At 44.6% G+C, this 22585-nt stretch overlaps 1 protein-coding gene across 3 annotated transcripts in view; it reads right to left on the bottom strand.

Moving 5' to 3' along the window:
* Window positions 1-1997: 1997 nt before the first annotated feature.
* The window catches only part of NEK6 (NIMA related kinase 6), a 46146-nt gene continuing 25558 nt past the window's right edge, over window positions 1998-22585 (bottom strand). For all 3 annotated transcript variants that reach the window (XM_042879155.1, XM_042879154.1, XM_042879153.1), the window contains exons 6-10: window positions 19315-19423; window positions 17982-18089; window positions 9294-9388; window positions 5228-5341; window positions 1998-2666 (exon numbers count right to left, since the gene is read on the bottom strand). In XM_042879155.1, the coding sequence (XP_042735089.1) occupies window positions 2556-2666; window positions 5228-5341; window positions 9294-9388; window positions 17982-18089; window positions 19315-19423 (537 nt within the window). In that variant the 3' untranslated portion in view covers window positions 1998-2555. The remainder of the gene's footprint in view (window positions 2667-5227; window positions 5342-9293; window positions 9389-17981; window positions 18090-19314; window positions 19424-22585) is intronic.

Below are 22585 nucleotides of genomic sequence, written 5' to 3' on the forward strand. Positions count from 1 at the left end.
TTCATGAGGTGCTCATTTCTTTTACTGCTTTTCTATTCTTAGCTGTTATAAACATGGGGCTAGTGCAGAACTGCTCCTACTTTAATTATCACAGGGTATTAAGAGCAGTATTGTGATTTTACATCCCTTCTTCCCTGTTTTCTGTAGATAGGGACAAGCTACTGAGCAGATCCAGCCTCCACCTCATATAAAATGTTCTAAGTACTATAAAAAAACACAACTGAAAAGCCTTAACTGTCTTGTTACTTACCTGAAGTTTTCTGCAAATTTCCACTTGGCCGCATCCTAGAACCCTGAGCTCGTTCTCCTATTTGAGATAAACTCATTTTGTGTTTACATTTACATCCTAATAAGGAAAATCTCAAAGGGTTTTTGAGGGTTTCTGAGGCTACGTTCAGCCTCAGAAGGTTGTGTGGTGCAGCCCTCCATCTCAGCAGCCTGCAGCTGCGCTGTTCCCCGGTGAGGTTTCCATCAGGACCAGTGCTGGCAGCTGATGTCCCCCATTCCATCCAGTACCCACACACCCACAAAGCTGTTAGCAAACCTCACACACCTGTTTGCAGCGATGTTTTAATGTTCTCCCCTTTAATACTGAACCTTTTTTTCTTTTTTAAACAAAGGTGTTTATTTTGTAAATCATTTTTTTTTATTTATCTAAAAATGCACAATTGCAAAAAAAATTACCTTTTGAAATACATTTACTTATAGGCACTAATAAATTTTATCTAGCACGACAGCGGAGCGCTCGAGGCGCTGCACTTTGAGCTGTGCCCCGCAGGCAGAGCCCCTCTGCTGGTCCACCTCCACTACCAGCAGCACAGCACAGCCGGCCCGGCCCACTGCTGCCATGGCTTAAAGGAAACCTGCAGTGTAAAGGTGACGGTCTGAAGACTTATGCCTAAGAACTGCTAAAGAAGATGGCTATAAATTAAACAAGTTGGCATGGGAATGTGGGAAGCAACGTGCTGCCTCTCCTCCATTCTCGTGCTGATTTGAATTTCCTCAGGCTCTCAGGAGAGCAGCAGACTCAGCTTCCTGCTAAGAAGCCACGATAAAATGGCACCTTGCATTAATGATACCAACATAGTTCACAGCAATTAGTAGTTCTCCTTGCTACCCTATAAAAATATGCAAAATTTGGTGGAAAGTAGTTGAAGATGGCACTGCAATTTTCCTTTAAGTAGAAAAAATCAAGTTAAAAAATCCACTAAAAGCATATATGAGTAAATAACCCTCTAACCCTAATCTTACTGAAAAAAAAAAGTTCAGGCTTGCATTCATTTCTTGAAGAAAACCAAAAGAGGCAGAGGCTGCACTGGGACTGCAGCACCCAGCCTGCAGCTCAGCATCAGCGCAGCAGAGCTGCTCCCACACTGCAGCAGCTGCTCTGCTCCCCGGCTCACGCTGCAAACACTGCCCAGGGCTGCTCCTGAAGCAGGCAATGTTTTTCATCGGCAGTAACGAAACAAATCATTGATTCAATGAATGAATTTAGTTGGTTTAAAGTTTTAATTTAAGAAGATGACCCCCTCTAATCAGCTTGAGATTTTTATAAAAATTCACATTCTAAATCAGCTTTCACAGTTAAGTAGACGGGGCTGATCCTGGTGTGGAATTGGCCACCCAGAGCGTTGGACTGACTTGGTTTCTGTATGTCTCAAAGAGTTTCAAACACTGCTTTGTGTAAAGTTCTGCCTACTGGTACCTAACACACTACTGAACGTGTACAAGCATCTTCCCAAAAATCCAGCTGGGGCAGAGAAACACTGCTTTTATAGCAACCTGCAGGCTCAAGTCGTGACAGTCAGGTGCTCACAAAGGCCCTGCTGAAGCACGTTTCTGTGGAGTGGTTTGCACAGGATTTGTGGGTTTTCTTCCCCAGCTGTACACTGAATTCAGTTCAGTGGCTGAATTAACAGCTAAATGCATCAGCAAAAGACTCACTCTAAGTTTTCAGTTAAAAAAAAAGTCATGAAATAAATGCATTTTTACCCCCTCCCACCCCCCAAACCGCTCCCCATTCTAAATCTGAAGGAGGGAATTAATAAAAATACATAAATGGATGCTTTAAAATACACAAAGTAAAAACTGAAATTTGCTATAAACCATTTGCAGAAGAGGCGAAGTAGCAGTTACACAAACGACACAAAACCTACTGTAATTCTTACATTAGTATAAAGTGATTTCACTGAAGGAATTATTTCAATATTTCACATTACAGTTAAGATAGAGGAGGAGTGCCCACCGCTGACACCCCGGTTAATATCATCTATCCTAGATTACACACGACAGTTTAAGAAAAGACCCTTAAATGATCTACACCTGTAACATCTTATTGGCTTAAAAAAAAAATCACTTGCAATACCTCACAGAATCTTCACTTTAAAGCATGACCACCTTGTAAGAGTCCTTGTCAAATAACCTGCAGAAATAATGGAGCATCCTGCTACGAGTGCTCCCCTCACTTGCTGACTAGGCACCAGTCGGTTTCATCTGAGAAAAAAAATTCAAGTAAGACTAAGCTGTGCTGGCTTTTGAGAGTGTCTGCAGATGGTTCAGGTGCTGGAGGTCCAAACGTGCATTTGTTTTGCTATTTGGTGCACGTAACCAATGTCGGGTCTTTGATCTGGATCAGGATATATGCACATGCTGACCAGCTCCCGGAGCTGAAAGACAGAAAGACATTGGAACAGAAATGGATCAGCTTGTTCCTTACTGGCAGCGGGTGTGGGGCTCCCCCAGATGGGAGCAGGGAGCTCATCGTGCAGCTGTTGAGGCTGGTGCTGCACGCTTCTGTTGCACCCCACCTCTGTGGAAGGATCACAGTTAATCTGTACACACATCTTAAGACACAGGATGCCCGAGTGCGGCTGTCAGACCCCGGTGTTTCCTAGAGAACCTCTGTGAAGGAGAGACTGGTCATTGATTATGTTTAATAAATAAAATGCAGAAGGGCTGAAGTACCCCCCACCTCCCTACCCTCTTTATTGTGCACATGAAAGATTGTAGCTTTTAATTATACAGACACTGAAAGCTGCTCGTACCCCCGAGGCATAGGGAGAAACAGCCTTGAGCCTCTGATCTTCTCACATCCTCTCAGTAGCCACAGTGCCAATTATTTTAATGGTAATTAAAAGCATGACCCTACAGCTATCAAGCACACAGTTCAGCTGCATTACTGAATGTACCCAAATGAGGCCACAGCTCTGCCTCCCGAGCGCTGGGTCGCCGCGGGCCTGAAGCCGTCCCAGCAGGAACTGCCAGACCCGACCTTGACGTGCAGCCCCAACTGGTGCCAACAATTACCAGCGCATTTGTTTCTGAGACAGAAAACCAATCAGTCTCAGCTCCTCCAGACCATCATGAGATCCAGACTGGAGAAAAGGCCACAGCCAGGAGGCCATCACTGAAAGGCGGGCATTCCTCAATTAATGCTTCGTCCCGTTCATTCACAACAGTGCTGCAAGCAAAGCATCCCGAGGGTCAGCAGCTCCCCTGCAGCAGGGCTTTGTTTGGGGGCACGTCACCAAGCACTCTGCTAGCTTCATTTGGCTGATGCTCATCTCTGCCCTGGGAAGAGGATGGAGAGGCAGCTGTCCCTCACCACTCCCAATCCTGCACCAGTGGCAATACTGGAGTGGCCCAGAGAATCTGCCCCATCAGCCTCAGGAAAATGAACACGTCCACATGGGAGCAGCCAACCTCCTGGCAGCACTGACTCCTGCTGGTGCAACTTACTGCTGCAGGAAGGCGCTGCCACGCTTTTTTCCCACCCAATGGCTCACCCTGCTCAGCTGCTGGAAGACACCAACCCACCTCCCCTTCAGTTCCGTACTCAAGAAGCATCTGAAAATCTAACCTTTAAAACCGGCAAAAAACAAACAGCGTTCATGGCAGAGACGTGTTCAAGACTCAGGAAATCAGAGCTCTCTGTGGTTCATGTAGGCAGCAGCAGCTCATAGAGCTACAGCCAAAGGCACAGCCCTCTCAGACTTCGTCAGGCATTCTGTTAATAGTGCATGAACACCATCTGGAGTCTGGTTCTCTGGGACCTGGCGCCTTTGAGCTTTAAACCATCCTTCTCACCCCGGATTGTATCACTACACTACACACACTCTTTAGCACTGCCAGAGGGAAGCAAACAGACAGTAATTGTAAAGACAGGAAACACATCTGTCAACTTACACTAATTCTTGCTGCCAGCAGGCAGATCCTGAGCTGCACACTACAGCAGCACGGCAAACGTGAATGCACAGAGCCGGGACGTGCTGCTACAGCAGCTTGGGAAAAAATAATCCACTTTTCCACAACACTTCTTCAATTATCTTTTTGCAAGAGTTCCTTAGCAGGAGAAAACGAATGTGAACTGTGCGGCAGCCCAGAGGATGGGGCAGCACCACGCTGTGAGTGCCCAGGGTCGGAGCTGGGAAGCTCAGTGTGGTGCAGGCAGACTGCAGCCCCAGCAGCTCAGCCCTGCACAGCCTACAGTTTAAAACGTAGAACAACATCTACAATTACGTTAACCTTTTCCTTTCCAACAGGAGACACCAACGACTGAATGAGAAAGTAAGAAAAACAGCTGGTTTAGCATGGAAAAAAAAAACGTCAGGAAAAAACCAGCTCAAGAGGCCTTGCATAAAAACAACCACCATGTGCAGCCCAAGTGCAACCTCACAGAGCAAGCAATGCGTACCTGCAATTTTGTTTTTTTAAACACAGCTTCTTAAAATACAGTTCAGCTACTGCTCTCCATCCTTCGCTTTCGTATACATAGAACCCAGACTTCAAAAATCCCCCTTATGCAGCTTGGTTTATTGATGATTACCTTATTATTAAACCGTTTTCCTCTTCTCCCCATTTAAAAAAAATAAGAAGAAACAAAAACGACTCCCTGTAGCAAGCAGAAGAAACTACAGGAACAAAAATTTAAGCATGGTTTCACGGTATGTTATTTTAAGCAAAGGGAGGCAAAGGAGAGGGCTTTCCCACGGTTCATTGTTGGTTTTTGCCAACGTAACAGACTTTCAGTCTCAAAATCCTCTCCATGTTAAGAAACCACATTAAGAAATCTTCCTTTCTGCCTCACTTCAGCGCGCTGATATTCAGAGGCTCAGCAGCTCCCCGGGCAGCTGCAGGGCAGCACTGCACTCCCCCACCCCTGCAGCTGGGATAGGGAGGCTCTTCCCCACACCCCTCCACTTCCCCTGCACAAATGCTCCCAATTTACCTTCTCAGAATAATGTTCAGCTGGAAGAGGCGGGTAGTCACATTGCTCTATTTTTTGGCAAAGAGAAAACAGGTTCATTTTATCTCCATAGAAAGGACTCTGAAGAGCTGCCATCTGGAGAGAAAAACACAGAGAGCATTTCAGAAACGGTAAAGATGCAATAGCCTCAGTACTAACGGTTTGCAAGAGCAAATTCTGTTCTCTGATGGCAAGCAAACAACGCTGCTGCTCCACCAGCCCATGCAGCAGCCCAGCTGCTGAAAGCCCCACACCACACACATCCCTGGGCCTCGGCACTCAGCGAGCTCCTCGTGCTTCCCCATCACTGGTTATTTCTGCTGAAAACACTGCAGATGTGGGACACTGTCAGTGGGCAATTCCACAAGTATGCAGAAGAAATGTTCTCTTAATTTAAATAGGATTAAATAGGATGCCTGTGCTGCAGGGCAGTCCGTCAGACACCAGCAGCTGTGAACACCTCTGATACGAACAGTCACCTTCTGACAGGGCAGCTCTACTGTTCCTGATAACGCCGTGGTTTCAGCCCTCCTCGGTTACTACCATGCTCAGAACTGCCAATGCATTTACTCTCTATCACTGGTAAATTTTTAATCAACCGCTACAAGAAATAAGTGGATTAATTTTGAATTTGGCTACCTAGAATAAAAAGAACCTTATAAATGTGAGTGATGCAGCTCTGCCTTAAAAACGGACCTCAAAAACAAACACTCTCCCCTCTTGGAAATTTGCTGCTTCGGATAGAATGTCCCAGGCAGATTTGGGAGCCCAACCAGAGAACCTTCTCCTCTTCAGCCCCTTTACATTCTATTTTATTAATCCAGATTTGTGACTCCAAACCCACAACAGATGTCTGATGTAAACAGACCAAGCACACAGCACGGAGAGCACAACTGAAGGCTACTGGTGAGAAAGAACTTCCAGCTCAGTACAGAGAGGTGCTTGTCTAACACTGAAGTGTCAGAAAGAAACTGCATGTCTGCACAGAATATCACCTACACTGCGGGTTCTTGGTCTGGAGGTCCAAACGAACCCCAAACCATGAGCTTCAGGAGAACAGCCACCACACGATGCTCTTTGAACTACGAAGTGTGGCACAGCGGCAGGGCAGGCAGGAGCTGAGCCCCAGGGCCACACTGCCCACTGCCTCCACACAAAATAGAGGGCAAAAAAGTGAAAGCACATTTCTGTTACAGTTGTAATTGCTAATTAGAGACTGACAGCAAACTGCCCCATCAGTTGCACAGAAGTGGAGAGAGAGGGGGTTACGTTGGGAGTGATGTCCCCCCGTTCTGGCTGACACAGCTCCAACCACCAGCACAGCACTGTGTGTGCCTTTGTTTGGGCTTGCTTCTGGCATTTTGATTAGAGCAATTACTGAAGGACAGCAAGATCTCCATTGGAAATGACCACCATGCAGGATGGCTGGTTAAAAAAATTCCTATGCAGAATTGTTGGTGTTTAAATTGATGCTCTTGCCAGAACCACTGAAGTCACTGCTTGCAGCTACATTCTGGGAATTAACAACTTATTTTTATTCCCTGAAGTGATCTTGCTGACAGATTTCTACAGGAAGTGAGGGATGAAGACTTACTGCTGTATTGACAAGATTTAATAACGATCACTGTGCGATTACCAATGTCAAAGTTAAGCGGTGCTGTCTGCCATCGCGGCCCAAACCCTCGCTGTTATGTGAGGGATTGCAGCGGACACGCACAGCTCTGACGGCAATTTGTGCGCTGCATCCCCTGCAGTTATCTGCACAACGGATCTGAAGAAATATCAGAAGTGACTCATAACCAAACAAACACTGCTTCCTTACTTTTAAGCCAAATGGAAAAAGATTTTCATTACAAGAAATTAGTGGGGGGGGGGGGGGCGCGGGGAGGCCCTTTCAGAGATACATGAACTTGATTTTTCACTTTCAAATATCTGAAAAGTTTTAAAAGTCAAGTGGCTGCTTATCTGGTGAGCACAAAATTGGGAACCGTCCAGTCCTTGGAATACTCAAGCTCTCGAGCTCCTGCTCACAAAGTAAAGGCTTACCTACGTAGGAAGTACATTTAAAAATGCTTTGCATGCCAAATCTTTCACGTTATTACAGTACTGCTACTGTTCAGCACGCAATTAACTCAGCTCCTTGAAATACGAGAGTACTAAGACTACCGTGCCATAAGGGGACCATATTGCCTGCAACAAAAACATATCTTAGCACAACGCTAAATATTTCTCTCTGCATAAATCTGGAGTCCCTTCCCCAGCAGTGCCCTCAGTCTCAGGGATGCCTTGTACCCAACGTGGGCCCTTCTCTGTTGGCAGCCTGGGTTAAGCCTCACACATTGTGGCAGAGCCCATGTCCCCAACTCAACACCCTGCGCTGGGAACTCCTGGTGAGGTCTGATAAATGACACAAAGCTGGAATTCTTCAAAACAGTAACTGACTTGGTTGAAGCTCAGGTTCTTTCCCCTTGCTCCCACTTAAAAGAGTCTCTGCACTCATTTTCAAATGGCTACACGAGACCCAGGTACACACAGCTATGTTTTATGACCCTGGTTTTCATCAGAAGTTCATCCCAGTATCTCATCAGAAGTGTTACACACAAAGCCATCCTCTGTTGAAAATATCAGCTTTTCTACAGCTTGCCGCTGTTGCTTCAGCTTCCAAACTCCTGAATTCTTTCTCTACAGCTCAGAAGAATCTGAGGACAGGCACAGAAACACGCAGTTCAAGCTCCCTCTTCTCTCCAAGTGCCTCTGATAAACACCTTTGCACCGCTGCCCCACGCGCTCACAGCGCGGGCTGAGATGGCAGCGATGGCCGTGGAGCTGCTCCATCTGCACAGAGCCGCACGGCGCCCACAAGGCAGCACCCATGGAGCTGCTGCACTCAGTCGTGCACAAACAGCCGTTTGTTCTTTGAGACAAACATCCCTCCCACAAGGAAATAACAGTGACAAGCACTGAACTCCTGCCGGGAAGAGATCTATTATCCGAGCGTTTACCTTTATACCCTCTCGTCCCAAAAGGCAGGTTTTTAAAGCAGCTGAATGACATGCTTAACTACCATTGCCTTCATAGCTGCTCAGTTGCAAAACAATTTGCATTCCTGTTTATTCTCTCATTCCGTGCGGTTTACGAAATTGCAATGAGGAACAAGATCTCATCAGTTCACACAATTTCAAGTAACTCAGGAAAGCATGACCCTGACATTTAGAGCTTTATTTCCCAATGCGAGCTGTAGCTTTACAATTCAACATGCCAAGGATTTCTCATCCTCAGGGCCAGGATAAAACTTCACAAATGCTGACTTTTACCTTCACTTAAATTCCAAAACGATACATGCATTTAAAACGATAAGTGACTACAATGTTGTTCTGACTCCTGCTAGAAACAAAATCATAGAGCTCAGAGTGCTGTGACAGAATCCTAGTGCTTCTTTTTAAAATGCATGTACTGGTAAAGAAAACCAGCTGGCTTTTAGGAAAAGGAGTTACAAATCGTGCAGTTCAATCGAGGAGAGCCCGCTCTGCCACCCCACCTTTGTCTGTAGGACGACGTGCAACAGGGGAACATCCCAGCTGAGCTCTGACAAGGGCACAGAAATGGTGATTTCACATTACGTAAAAACTCTGCTTTTCTTTATCAAAAGTTCTCAGAGTTAAGATATTCCAATTAGTCAGAATTCAATTAAACAAACCAGTGGCTTACATTCAAATGAATTTTCTATTTGTAGAACAAATGGCATTCAGGAGAAACTACGAATATGCTGCCCTAATTACAGCTCTGCTCACAGTGGGAAGAATGAATACAGTAAACTGGCTTCTTTGTGCCCATACCCTCAGCACCCACCGTGACCCAGCACATCCACTTTGCACCAGCGCTGCGTGCCACAATTCCCTTCTTGTTCACGCTCACAAATCACGCCATGAACACGAAGAGTTAATTTCTCATAAGGCTTCTGAACAAATAAGAGAAAATAACTTTGACCTGCTCAACTGCTGATTCACTGTACCGTGAGCTAAGACAAATGGGAAAAGATGATACTTACTTCATACAGCAAACAGCCCAAAGACCAGATATCGGATTTAAAGTTATAGCCGTTTTCATGTATTCTTTCTGGGGACATATAGTATGGAGTTCCCACTGCAAAGAAAACGAACAAATGAGGAGTTACCATCCAAGAAAGAGACGGCGCAACCCGCATTGTACAGAACTGTGACTTAGCTGAAGGATGAGGGTTAGCAGAAACAGCTCATTAGAGAAGTCTGGCACAAGACTTTGGAAAGAAATCATGCTTTCAAAGGCATATTCTCATCTAGAACCAAAAATACAACCACATGAACACTTGATGACTGCTGAACATTGCTGAAAGCACCTTTTCTATTTCAGAAATCTGAAGAAAGCTTTCCTTCCTCCTGAGCCACCGCTGCGTCTCCCATGGGCAGAGCCACCATGAAACGACAGTTCTTTGGTTCACTCAGCGGCACAGGAAGCAGTGAGATACACATCATGGATGTACAGTGCCACAACAAGATCCCAGGACAGCACACCACTGAGCATCCGCTGCCATACCTGCACTAGCAGCACGACAGCCCAGCTCGAGACGATGAGGTGCCCCTGCTAAGAGTTTGGGAGACCGCTGGCTGGAGCAGGGAGGTGCCAGTGACAAACCTGACACAGGACAGGTACAGCTTTCAGGAAGAACCAAGAGAGTACTTCCAAACTTTTAAACGCTGCTCCAGCTCCAGTCCCATTAGGAGCTGTTGGATTTCCATGTACTTCCAAAAGTCTGTATTTTATCACAAGAAATTTACTACAGCATTTTGGACAGGACTTGCAGGAAATTATTAATAAATTCCTTACCTCAAAAAGGCTCTTTTTAAAATCCTAAATAAGTTTCAGTTGTGGTACTGAAAATACAAGACATCCTGGCAGTTTCAACTACATCAAATAAACCTCAGATACATCATTTATTAAAACATCCAAGGACTTCCTATGCTCTCTCCTTTCCCATGCTTTTCCATCCTCTGTCAATTTTTTTTTTCTCTTTTTTTCAGCATCCATCTCTTAATTAGAGACCTTTCACGCAAGATGGCAAATGTTTATTTTGCCTGTAACTTTCAGTTTGCCACTTCTTCACCCAAAGCCCTGACTGCAGACAGCTGAAAGATTCCTGAGCAGATGAACAGCGGCGCTGGAGGCAGAGGGGGGAGAGCTGCACCACCTTCCTCGGCTTTCCTCAGGGGTTTGCACACAGAAGGAAACAAATTACTTCTGGAGTGGAAAGCTCCTGAAAGGCAAAACCCCCCCAGAGAGCACACAGGGCCCAGCAACACGGGGTGCTGCCGCCATCGGCGTGAGACCCGAGCAAAATCACCTCAGGCTCCTGCAGCTCAGAGCACGCTGCATTAAATAAACAGGAGAGTCCAGAACTTGGTTGCATTCCCATCATCCACAGGATCGAAACATGGGCCACGAGCCCATTGAGACAGGCACTGATATTTCACTGATAGACACCCATACAGATTTGCATAGAGGAACTGCACATGGTTAGAGCACTGATTCATTTTCCTCCTTAGAAATAGAGCAATCTGTCATATGAAGTTCTTGGTTTGGAAGTCTCCATTAGACACAAGCACATAAGTCACATCCCAACTTTTAAGTCTGTGCCTCTTCCCTTCTCAAATCTGAAAGAAACCTACAAGACTAGATGGAAGAGGCACCTACATGGAAGAGAGCCTGCCACGACCAGCAGCAAGCAAAGGAGCAGGGCTGCAGCACGGAGCCACAGCAGTGAGCATGGAGCCCATTCCAGCTCTCCCTGCCCAACGTCTGCGTGCTCTATAGCACGTGGTGCCAGTGCTGGCCTCCAGCAGTAGCTGTTCTTGCTATCAGTTATTCTGGGTCACTGCGTGACAAGCTCAGAGCAAATAACAACGTGTGGGCTCTAAAGTTACGGTCCTGCCTGCCATGTTAGCAGGGGTCTGCTTGGTAGGCTAAAGTTGTCGTTTCAGATAACGCCTTAAAAGAACCTTCGATCAAAGCAAAATGACAGGGTTTGTAACACGGATGAGTGCGTTATGGTCCAGATTTCATTTTTTGTGCATTAGTCTGTTCCATTATATTAATAGGCCTGCAGAGCAGTCCGTGCCTGATCTGATTTTATGAAGTCTACCTTGCACATTTACCTATCATTACTGTAGTGTTGTCAGCAAATATATGAACAAGCAGGGCTCCGCATTTCAGAACTGATGCATTAATTTTTAAATAGCCGTCATGATAAAAGACTGACAAGCCCAATTCTCTTTATGGCCTGTCCAACATTACGTGGGAATCTCCTGTAATGAGCATCTTCTAGAAAACCGCACAAGACTTCCAATGCAATCAGTCAGGGCTCACCATTGCATCACATTAGTCAATTTGACAAGAATAGTCTAATCGGAGACCATTAATCAGAAACTTTCTTTGGCATTCGCCCAGCTGAAAATACAGAATATTGTTCAGATTCAATATTAATCACCAGCTGCTAGAGTAATGCCTTTAAAGTTACAAAGGTTGCAGAGCCATAGAGAAGATTATGACTAAGCAAGCATCTTCCTATTCTATTCCTGGAAGTCAAAGCACTTTGCTTGAATATCAGCCTGCCTCAAAGATCTCAGAACAACATCTCTTCCTACCCCCCCCGAGCACTGTGTGTGCAGCTAAAACACCCACATGGACCAGAATGGCTACGGTGCAACATCCAAGGGAGGGAAGCGCTAATCATTCTGAGTGAGATGAAGAGCAGTCTCTTGTTTCTCCAGGAAAACACACAGGCAAAGAAGCTATTTCTGAAATAAAACTCACACAGCTTTGCTCCGACACAGAGTTTGAACCAAACAAACATAATGGTGCAGCTCCAGCAGCCACCGAGCATGGATACCCTGCACTGAGTTCCCAAACCTGCCCCAGGAACACCAGGTGCAGAGCTGCATCGCCTCCAATGCAGAAAGGCACTCAGTACGCAGGGAAGATGTTGCTCAACGATCTTGAAAACATTCTTCAGCTTGAATCAGAGGATCAGAGGAGTTCTGTTGCGAAAGTGACAGCGGCTGAGTTTGTACGTACACAATTTTATTTTCTAAACAAAGCTTCCCCCCACACAAACACAGTTTAGCCAGGGATCAATGCTCCCCATGAAATTTATACTTGGCTGCTCACAGGCAAAAATAAGAGAAAATCTGCCCCACGTTTTTCAGCTGCTCCCTCACAAAGAGGCTCACTCACTGAACGCAGCACAGCACAGCCTGGTCTCTCGCAGCTCTGCTCTCCCACACCTCAGGCACACTGCCAGCACATCCAAACCAGCACAGAACATTTCCCACTTTTCTCACAGGCTCTCTATGCTTCTTAAACAACATTATAAGACATAGGCATCTCCTGACACGAATCAAAATCCACAGCCATATTTGGCTAAAAAAATACAAAACCAACTGATAAATTGTTTTGCTTTCTACCTACCGCTTTACTTTCTCACAGCAGGCAACACAGTTCTGCCTATGAAAGAACCTAACAAGTTCTGACCTTTATGTATCTTTACAGAGTATTCCCAGTTTCAAACCAAGAGATATCAGAGCACAACATGGGCCTCAAAGGGGTAATGGTGATTAAAGCACTCCTTCCTTTCGGAGATGCTCTGCTCCTGTCAAAACAAACTTTGTCGTGGTTTGAAGTACTTGTGATTTTTGAAACGTGTTCATTACAAATGAAAAAAAAACAAAAAACTGCTCAAAAGCAGTTGATGCCATCCACAAGTAACGCTGTTGTTAAAAACAGTTTAAAGATACTAATACAGTATCTTCTAAGCAACTAGCTTAACTTTAATACTCAAGACACATTATAACACATGCCATGACATTAGGAAAAATATTTTAGTAAGTTTTAATACCTGGTGGTGCAAATAATGCAGGGAAGCAGTTCTGCTTGCAAGGGCACTGCTCCCACCTGCCTCACCTCTCCAAACAAGCTCATGGGCTCCCATGAAGTCTCAGCATTATTTTAATTGTCTGGTTTTTAAGTATCAGTCGCCAAATGTTTGCATGACTTGGGAGATACTTCCAGGTACTTTTGTAAAAGAATGGTTTGGGAATCAGACCAACTTTCAGGCATTAATTTTTGTATTCTGTCCTATTTGCAGGAGACTTCATCTGTCCCTAGTCCTTCTGTGACAAGACACGAAGCTTCCCATGTTCTCAGCTGTCAAGAATAAGCTTCTTTCGACTGCTGAAGAAATATTAAATAATAAAAACTAGATATGATACAGCTTCTCTTTACACTGGGATTATAAAGCGAACAAACAAAAGAAGCAACCGAAACCCGAGCAGCTCAGCTCAGGGAAACAGAAGAGCATCTCAGCCACTGCTCCCCCTGCTTCAGCCATGCCTCAGTGGCAGAAGCACTGAAGATTTGTGAGTGCCTGACAGGAGATGGGCAGGCTGTGTCCCAAGCCCTGGCAGAGCATGTCAAGCAAAACAAAAACGAAGCTGAAGGCAAAAGCATTGAAATGTACCTTAAATTACTTCAAACCGCAATGAGGTACCCAGGCTAATTGTCTCAAGGAAAACAAAAATTAATCTACTTATTCCTACAAAGAACATTTTCTGAATAGTATTTCAGCTCTTCCTAGGAGCTCTGATGATTTAAGTTCTCTGTTTTCATTTTTTTTTTAAAGTTACAGACACAACCTGAGGTGACTTTCAGTCACACCTCTCACATGCAGGTACTGCAATACACCTGCAGTAACTCTGCAGCAATTGTTTCTTACACAAACAGCACCTCAGGAACACATCCAAAAGCCAAAGTTTCTCAAGATGTGATGCAAGGAATATTGTCTGTTGTAGTATAAGGGAGATTTCTTGTGTGTGTCTCTATCTCTCAAAAAAAACAAAAACAAAAACACAAAAAAAACCACTCAAATTTCCCCCTCCCCCAGGGTACTCGTACTCTGTTTCAGATGACAAACTGGCTCAGCAAGCCAATAACAATAAAGGAAAAAACCAACAAACAACCTATTTACAAACGAGTTCCTCTCATGACTGCACATTTGCTCCCCGTTCACCTGCACATCCAACAAGGAACTGGAGGACGAGCAGCACCCCATGCAGCCCACAGAAGGCTTGCCTTACACATGTCCCAGAAGGAGAATCTGCTCTGAGTTCCTTCTTGTCCAAGAACAATTCACAAGTCATCTGCTCCAAAACAAGGCTATTCTGGTTTTTGCTTTTCAAGATGCAAAGCCCTTCAGAAGCTTTGGGTAAGCCAACTCTATTTGGCAAAAGAATGAGCACGTTACTCAGTTCTACAGTAAAATGGTTCATTTTAAAATTAATGGAACTCTCCCGTATAAATTGCATTTATTGTATTCATTAATCCTCTTACTAAAATAAAATCTTTCCTTTTATTGTTAAATTTCCCAAAGTCCATGCAATGTTAAATGCTCCCTATTCATAATAACACTGTAACATTTACAATATTCCTAAGTAATTAGGCTTTAGAGCAAAACCTAACAACGAGGCGATTCTAACGTGCCTGTTCTGCCTCTGGATGCACGTCTCAGGGATCACCAAATTAAAGACCAGACACAAACAGGCACCGCCAACAAAGCCGGGCAGAGCAGAACGTCCCGGCCCTGGGAGTGCTGAAGCATGCAGGATGGAGAGCAGCCTGGGGAGCACAGCTGGGACCAGGCGCTGCCTGCAGGGCCACAGGCTGCTCTGGGGACACAGTGTGGGCAGTGGGGGGAACAAGACGGGATGCAGCAAAGGAGCGGCCGTGGGCAGGAGGTGCCCAGCTCCCAGAGCAGCCATCCCTCAACACACAGGGCTCGCCAGTCTTTCCTGAGCTGTGTATGGGCAAATCTTTCATTTTTCTCTCATTACCCCGGCATGTACTGTCACTTAATTTTTATGTACGCAATCCTTCCTGACAAATATGATCTGCTGCCTGGTAATTCATCTGACATTCATTCTGCTCCGTGCTCTAATTACAGCTCCCATCCCCAGCGCGGTGGCCCGGTGGTTCACCTGTCAGACGGGTCATGGAGTGGCCGAACACCCCTTCATGCAGCCCGGTATTGGCAAATGCAAGGGAGAGAGAAATGCATGGCTCCATCCGCACAGCCCTGCGTTGGATTCATGGGTCAGCAGCCAGCAGAGGCCCAGGCCGGTTGCCGGGGCAACGGGGCTGCACTGAGCGCCCGACTCAGCCCGGCCTGTGCTCCATCCCTCACGGCTACTGCCACAAACGTCCTCATCGTGCCAAAACTAGGATCAGACTTTCCTGCTGCCACACAGCCTATGTGCCTGGCAAGAGGATGATAAACAAATAAACACAGCTTCGAGCATGCAATACCTTCTCTGCCTGCAAACACGCTCCTTTCGCTTGAAGGACGGTGGGCGGCAGTCTGCCCATCCCCACACAGCACACGCTGCCTCCAAATCTGCTCCCTGCTGCCCAGCAATGCTCTGCACCCACCCAGGATGCAGATGGCGAGGAGGGGAAGCGGAGGCCCAATCTTCCCATCTCTTCCCATCTCCTCCTAAGGAGCTCTCAACAGCAGAAAGCAGTCCTGGTGATGGCCACAGGCCGGGAAGCTGGCTGCACATGGCTTCCTGTCCCCAATTTATTCTTATTAATGTAGTAAGCACAGCAGTCAGACTAGATAACATCATGTAATTAGACAGTCCCATTTTTGCCTGTTCAGATGATGAGGTTTATAACTTTCCGTGAAGAGGATTCATTTTAACCTAGTGAGTCTAGTGCATGTATCCTAGGGTAAGCTGATGCAAAAGGAAATCTAGCCTTTTATGAAAGTTAACTGGAGAAATGAATAAGCTTCTTCTAAGCACACAAAATAAGGCATACATCTTCCTTCTTCGTGCGTTGAGAAGCCCCAGTGTCGACACTCAACTAAGTTTGCATTCATATAAACAAACAACAGAGCAGGAGTTGCATCAATGGAGGAAATCGAATGGGTGAGGACAAACAGGGAAACAAAGAAGTTCTGTGTTCCAAAAATCAACAGAGCGCCCTACATGTGGGAGCTCCGACTGTGCTGAGAAGCAAGGGCCCTCCTCTGCTGAGCACAGCAGGCATGACTCAACAGACACGTCAACACAAACGGGAAACGAGCCACCTCTCCTCTGCAGGCACTTAGGGCACAACTAACAACTGTGAAAGATTTTATACTGTAAGCCAAAGAATGAACTCTGTATACTGTACACTTTTCCACAGCTCTGTAATTAATGCTAATAATAAAATTTTTATGAAGCAGTTTCCACATAGTTCCTTCACGTTAACAAACGATCACTATTTATCACTTGATTCACACTGAAACACATTCTCCTTGAAGGAAAGGATTTGTCCTAAGCACTTCAACTTGTAGACAGAACAAAACATGAAACATAAGACATTTTTTAAGAATTCTCTGCAGGATGTGAGAAAAAGCACACGGCCACTCTGGTTTCCTAGAGCTTTTACTTTCTCCTGTAAGAACAGGCACGGAGCTTCATTTGTGTAAGAAATCAGCTTGCTTTGCCAGCTTTATGGACAGCTAACTTTCTAGAAATCTTATCGGAATTGTAATTTTAAAATGGTGGAAGAAGTTACTTCTCTGCAAACAGATGGGAAGGTACCACTGTTACTTAAACACGGTATGTATATTGTTCACAATTGTTTTTGCTTTTTCCCATTGACTTATCCAGAAAACTTGCTATCACTCTGATTCCATGACAAGGCCGTGGGCTTCTGAGGGAAGGAAAGATAAGCAACAGATATCTTACAACCTTTTACATCAACATGAACTTTGCTTATAAGCAAACTCTGAAATCTGCCTGAAATAAACCACTTCAAAAATGTAAATCTGGTCAGAAAACAGTTCACCACTGTAACAGAAGGCTACCTCCAGTGATGTCCTGCAAGACACCCAGCAGCCCAAGTTCTGCTGAATATATCCACTAACTGTGGGAATGCTGCTGTCCTTGTGGATAACAAGAACCTGAAACGAACCGAAGCATAGCATAGCATAGCATAAAATTTCAGAGAGATAAGTATCAGAGTCTGAAAGCAGCATACAATTCAGCAAGAATGAAAGTAGAGAAAGCAAACTATGCTTCGGCAGAAACAAAGCTGCACACACAGCAGAGCAGGAAAACAACCTTCAGATACATGGAAGGCATTAAGAAAACTTGGATCTATTAAACTGAAGTTGAATTTCAAAGTGAAGTCCCTCTTTGGAACAGACAAGCTGTGAGGACCTTAAATACCTCCCTCACCTCAGACAGCATCACAGTCCTTGCTCAGGGGAAGACAGCTGAGCAGCATCTGCCAAAAAACAGTGGTGGTGCAACATCTAATTCTAGTAGGCAGAGTACAGACAACTATGCTATTTAGGGTGGAAAAGCTGCAATTGTTACATTTGCTATAAATCACACCTTTAACAGGCCAGACATTCCAGGAAAAAAACCAACAAAACCAACAAAACCATCAAGTGCAAGTTTTAAAGCAAAAAAACAGTAAGAATTTTTATAGGAATACTCCATCTGTTTCAAGACTATTCAAAAAGGAAATAGGAGAAAACAATGTATGTGCCCCCCAAACCAAAGTTGTCATTACAGGACAGTAGACCCCACTTCCTTTGAACATCACAGTTGACAACTGCACAGTAGCACTTGCTTACTGATGAGAAGAATCATCTTACCTAAGGAATGTGCTGCAGTGGTTTTAGAACTAAAAAACCGGCCTAATCCAAGATCTCCCAGCTTCACCACCCCTGTGGCTGTTATAAACACGTTGGCTGGTTTTATGTCTGCAAGAAGAAAAAGGTAGAAGGTCAAAGCCACAAAAGGTTATTTGGTTCTAATACTGCAATAGAAGCATAGCCTGGAGCATTGCCTGTACAGGACAGACTCGAACAGAACTGTGTTTCCTTGCAGCTTTGACAGGCTGAGTCTTTTACAACTTCAGGTTCCATACACACACAACAGAGCATACTTCTCAACACACAAAAAATACCAGTGAGGAAAAGTGATTGGAAATAGCATCACACAGCAGCAACCTCTTTAACGGATGTAATCAATCAAAGCAACGCTGAGTTGTTCCCCAAAGGAAGCAAACAATTTTCTGCATGAAACTGCCCACCACCCACAAATTACTGTCCTACTACACTTAAATTCTGGGCTCCGTACAGCCCATTCTGCTTGTGTGCTGTAGAAATCACAAGAACCCTGGTTTCCCAAGAAGTCACATCAGGCTGAAGGTTAGGGAGGCTTTTTCTCACAGTTAGAGAAGACTAAATGCACAGGATCCCACATTTCTGTTACCTACGGTACAAGTAATTCAGGTACGGATCAGCAACACGAGGGGTGGAAAGAGAGCAAAAATGACATCACACAGCTGAAAAAACTGGTTAAGAGTTCACTGCTTCCAAGAAGGAAAGAAACGGCAGAAGCAGCAGAGGCTGGTATTCGTGCCTTTTGCATACCTGCACCTCTTGGGTCAGGTCCTTCACTAAGCATTTTAGTTACACTAAAGCAGCAATGCAATTTTTTGTGAAGTTCAAAGCAAAAAGTTCTAAGACAAGAGATTCAAAATAATTAACAGAAATAGAGAACAGACAATCAGAGTGTGGGACGTATTTGTATCAATACTTGAGAAAATCTTGCAGGAGAGGAAAACTCTCCTAAACTCTCTGAGGTCACAACTCATATAATGAAGCCTATTTCTTAGAGAGCTCACTGTATCCAGTAGTCTCAGCATTTTACTTCTGACACTTTTCTAATGGCATGTTTGACACTTCTACTCAATATCGGTGTCTGGAATACAAAGCAGCTCATCTTCCTAATAGCACACTCACTTCGGACTGAATCCTTTAACAATGAGGCAAAAAGACAGGAGGAGAAATCCATCTTGCGAGCTCCAGCCTCTCTAAACATGCATTGGCTGAACATCAGCATAATTGTTTTTGAATGTAGGCGCTTACTAATTGGAACATTATATTATTATTCAGTGAAAAGAGACTGAATTAATGTTACCTCTGTGCATCACCCTGCGGGAGTGCATGTGTTCAACCGCACTGCATAGCTGCACAAAATATTTCCACACCGTCCTTTCTGGGATTAACCGTTTCTGCTTCTTAAAATACTGGGGAAGGAAATAAATAAAAGATCAGTGCAAAAGCAACACATCTGACTTGTTCCTGGACTCGCGTTCATCAGCTGCCGGTTGCTCATGTCTCCCAGATCTGCAACAGACTTTTTTTCTGATTAGCTTTAACTCCTCTCTGTATGCAAACTTCAATGCAGTTCACTAATTAACAACTATTACGAAAAATACGCTTAAATAGGTTTGACATTTTTGAATGGACACCAATTATAATCAGCATTAATCTCCTTAATTACCTTGCAAAACATATTTAATGCCTCAAAACAACAAATGTCTCAAATATTTTGCCTTAAGTAACAAAAGATCATTAAAAAAAAAAAACTCATAAACATTCATTATCATACAGTCTATTAACAACAGAGAAATGTGTTTCCTCTTCTGAGAAGATGGCCATAGCATCAGTAAAGTATCCGTATTTCTTCCATGATCAGGTGGGATAATATATTCCTTTTCATTCATAATAGGAATATTAAATTAACCGAGGTATCTCCAGTGAGATGCAAAGACACTGCTGATCAAGACACACATGGGTTTGGAAAGAGACAGTTTTTACGTGCATTTATGCAGCGTCAAGCATAGCCGAGTCCACATTCTATGGACCTCTGGGTGCTGACGACTCTCAGATAAAATAATCATAAAGATGATGCACGAATAAGAAGCAATGCAGCACAGGAATGGTTATTTCCAACACTTCACTCTTCCTCCCCAGTAACTTATTACAGGATAAACAACCAGTCATACGCTGCAGTGAAGGCTAAACATGATGCACCTTCAGTGTCTCCATTTCAGGACCGCACTGCAGCTGTGCACATCCTGCAAAGTACCACAGCCTCCTCCAATGCTTCCCAAAATTGCACTACTTCCAATTATTGGTCCCCGACTTCTCATTGCTTCTTCCTGTGCTACACACTGAGCACGTTCTTCCTCTGGAGCACTAACAAAATCCACTTCCAACACACTTGCAGTGGTTTAAGATTTACCCTCAGCCTTTGATATATAAGGTATTGCGGGATAACAACCAGCTCTGAAACGCTGTTCATCCTTCTAGCACTCCACAACCACATTTCTTTTGCATCATACCCTTGAGAATTTCAGTCAGCAGCATGCAGAAGCAAGAATAAAGGAAGGAAATTGGCTGTTGCCCCTTTCTGCATCTTGTGCTTTTTCCTCTCAGTACAGACATCTGATGTCCGTTGTCACATTTTGTATTTTATGTGAGATGCTGTTACTGGTTCGTGTTTGACTCAAGTAATGGCAAATTTTATTTTGCACATCAGCTGTGAAGGGGCACAACCGTGCAATTCCCCAGGCAGCAAGTCTGACAGCTTGCAACAGTTTCAAACCAAAACTTGATAGAGAGCACAGAGGAATTACAGAGGGTGAAGGATAAAGTGTTATATACATGATAATATTATTTAATTTTCAGTAAAGTATTTAAGAGTGGATATGCAAGACCACAAGCGATAATTTTCCGAATGTCATGTCCAATAAGACTTGTCTGACATTTACAAGAGAGCCCCAACTCTCCAGTGGGTTATGCAGCAGCACTCCCTTACATCAGCTTTACAATTCCTCATAAATAATGCAGGCAACAGGGGCGTGACAAAGACAGTCCCTGTTTTTATCACTCTGGCACCTTCAGAGCTCTGCTGCTGCTGCTCCCACCGCCTCTCCAACATGAAAATCCTCACGTCAGCCTGAACTCCCCAGGGGTGGGGGAGCGGTGGTGCTGCAGAGGAGCGGGCAGCAAACCTGGCTTCAGCAACTCTGCTTCCAACTGTGCTCAGGAGGAGAATTCAATTTCCTCCTGGTGTTAGTTGGTGGGTATTTCAGTTATTAAAAAAACAATCTAAAAAAACAACAACAAATAAACATCTGAATTCAAATATTTGCATCACTGAAAGGCGACTTCTACGACTCAGGAAAGGCCCTGAGCATTCTCCCCACTTGTGTGACAAAGGTGTGGGAGAACAGACCGGACCGGGAGCCCTGGCAGAGAGAACGTGTGCTATGCTGCTTCCAGATACAAAACATGTCTGCATATATGACACAAAAATAATTTTATGGTAATTAAACAGCCAATTCTGACAGATGAAAAAATGTATTCATCAGTAAGAAAGGTTTTAAACTAACAGCTGAACACTGGGGGGGGCAGCAAGTATTTCTCATGATGATTTCTGACAATTATGTCGGTAAAACTTCTTGTAAGCTAAGATTTAAGAACAAGACAAACTGACCTGCAGATTTAAGAACAAGATTTAAGAACAAGACCTGCAAGGCCCAGGAAGACAGCAGCCTTAACTCTGCCCTCACAGCCCCACCTGCTACCGAAGGCCTTGGCAAACTGCAGGTTTCCTAAGAGCTGTTGGGAAAAGAGGAAAGGTCAGCATGGGAGGAGCTTGGTGCTGGGATCTGCCCCAACCTGGTATCTGGAATTCCTCATAAAGCTCCACTCTTGGCTGCAGGTAACTGCAGGTGAGGCTCTCAGCTCTCAGTAAGGAATGACAGGAGGCTCTGGGTCTGCTCTGCCGTGGCCCAGCCCAGCACACTCACACCCCAGGCACTTCCCTGAGACGGAGCACATTTTCATGGGAAGTGTAAATCTAGCCACTGACTGTGGACTCAATGTGTAACTTGTTTGACAGCCTTTGGCCTAGTGCCTCATAGCTCTGCTGGCAAAGAAAACAAATCTGTTAATAAGATATTTTAACTGTGACAACAAGGAGGAGGAGAACTTTCCAAACATTCATTTATGATAATTACAGAATAATGATGGCAAAAAAACAGGTAAAACACTGAGAGAAGGTTGAGAGTGCTAACAAACATGATATAACACATCTGTTCTCACAAGGGATGTATGTCTAAAGATTAACATGTCAAAGAAAATATAAAAGCAGGTGGTAACAGCTTAACTAAAGCTGGTTTGCAGCGATACAAGTATTCCTGAGAGCAACATAAGAGAAGAGCAAGAACTTGAAACATTTTCTCAAACCCAAATCCCTGTTGCGAGGAAAGTCAATACACTGCCTTGAATGTCTTCAGAGTGGCAGACACGCTACATGAACACCAAATCCAACAAGAATCAAGTGTCCCCATCATCAGAAACGGGACAGATCAATGCCGTAAGGAACAGCATGCACT

Source organism: Lagopus leucura, unplaced genomic scaffold (assembly GCF_019238085.1).
Source record: "Lagopus leucura isolate 7727_CA_CO unplaced genomic scaffold, USGS_WTPT01 Super-Scaffold_100022, whole genome shotgun sequence".
NCBI classification, from domain to species: domain Eukaryota; kingdom Metazoa; phylum Chordata; class Aves; order Galliformes; family Phasianidae; genus Lagopus; species Lagopus leucura.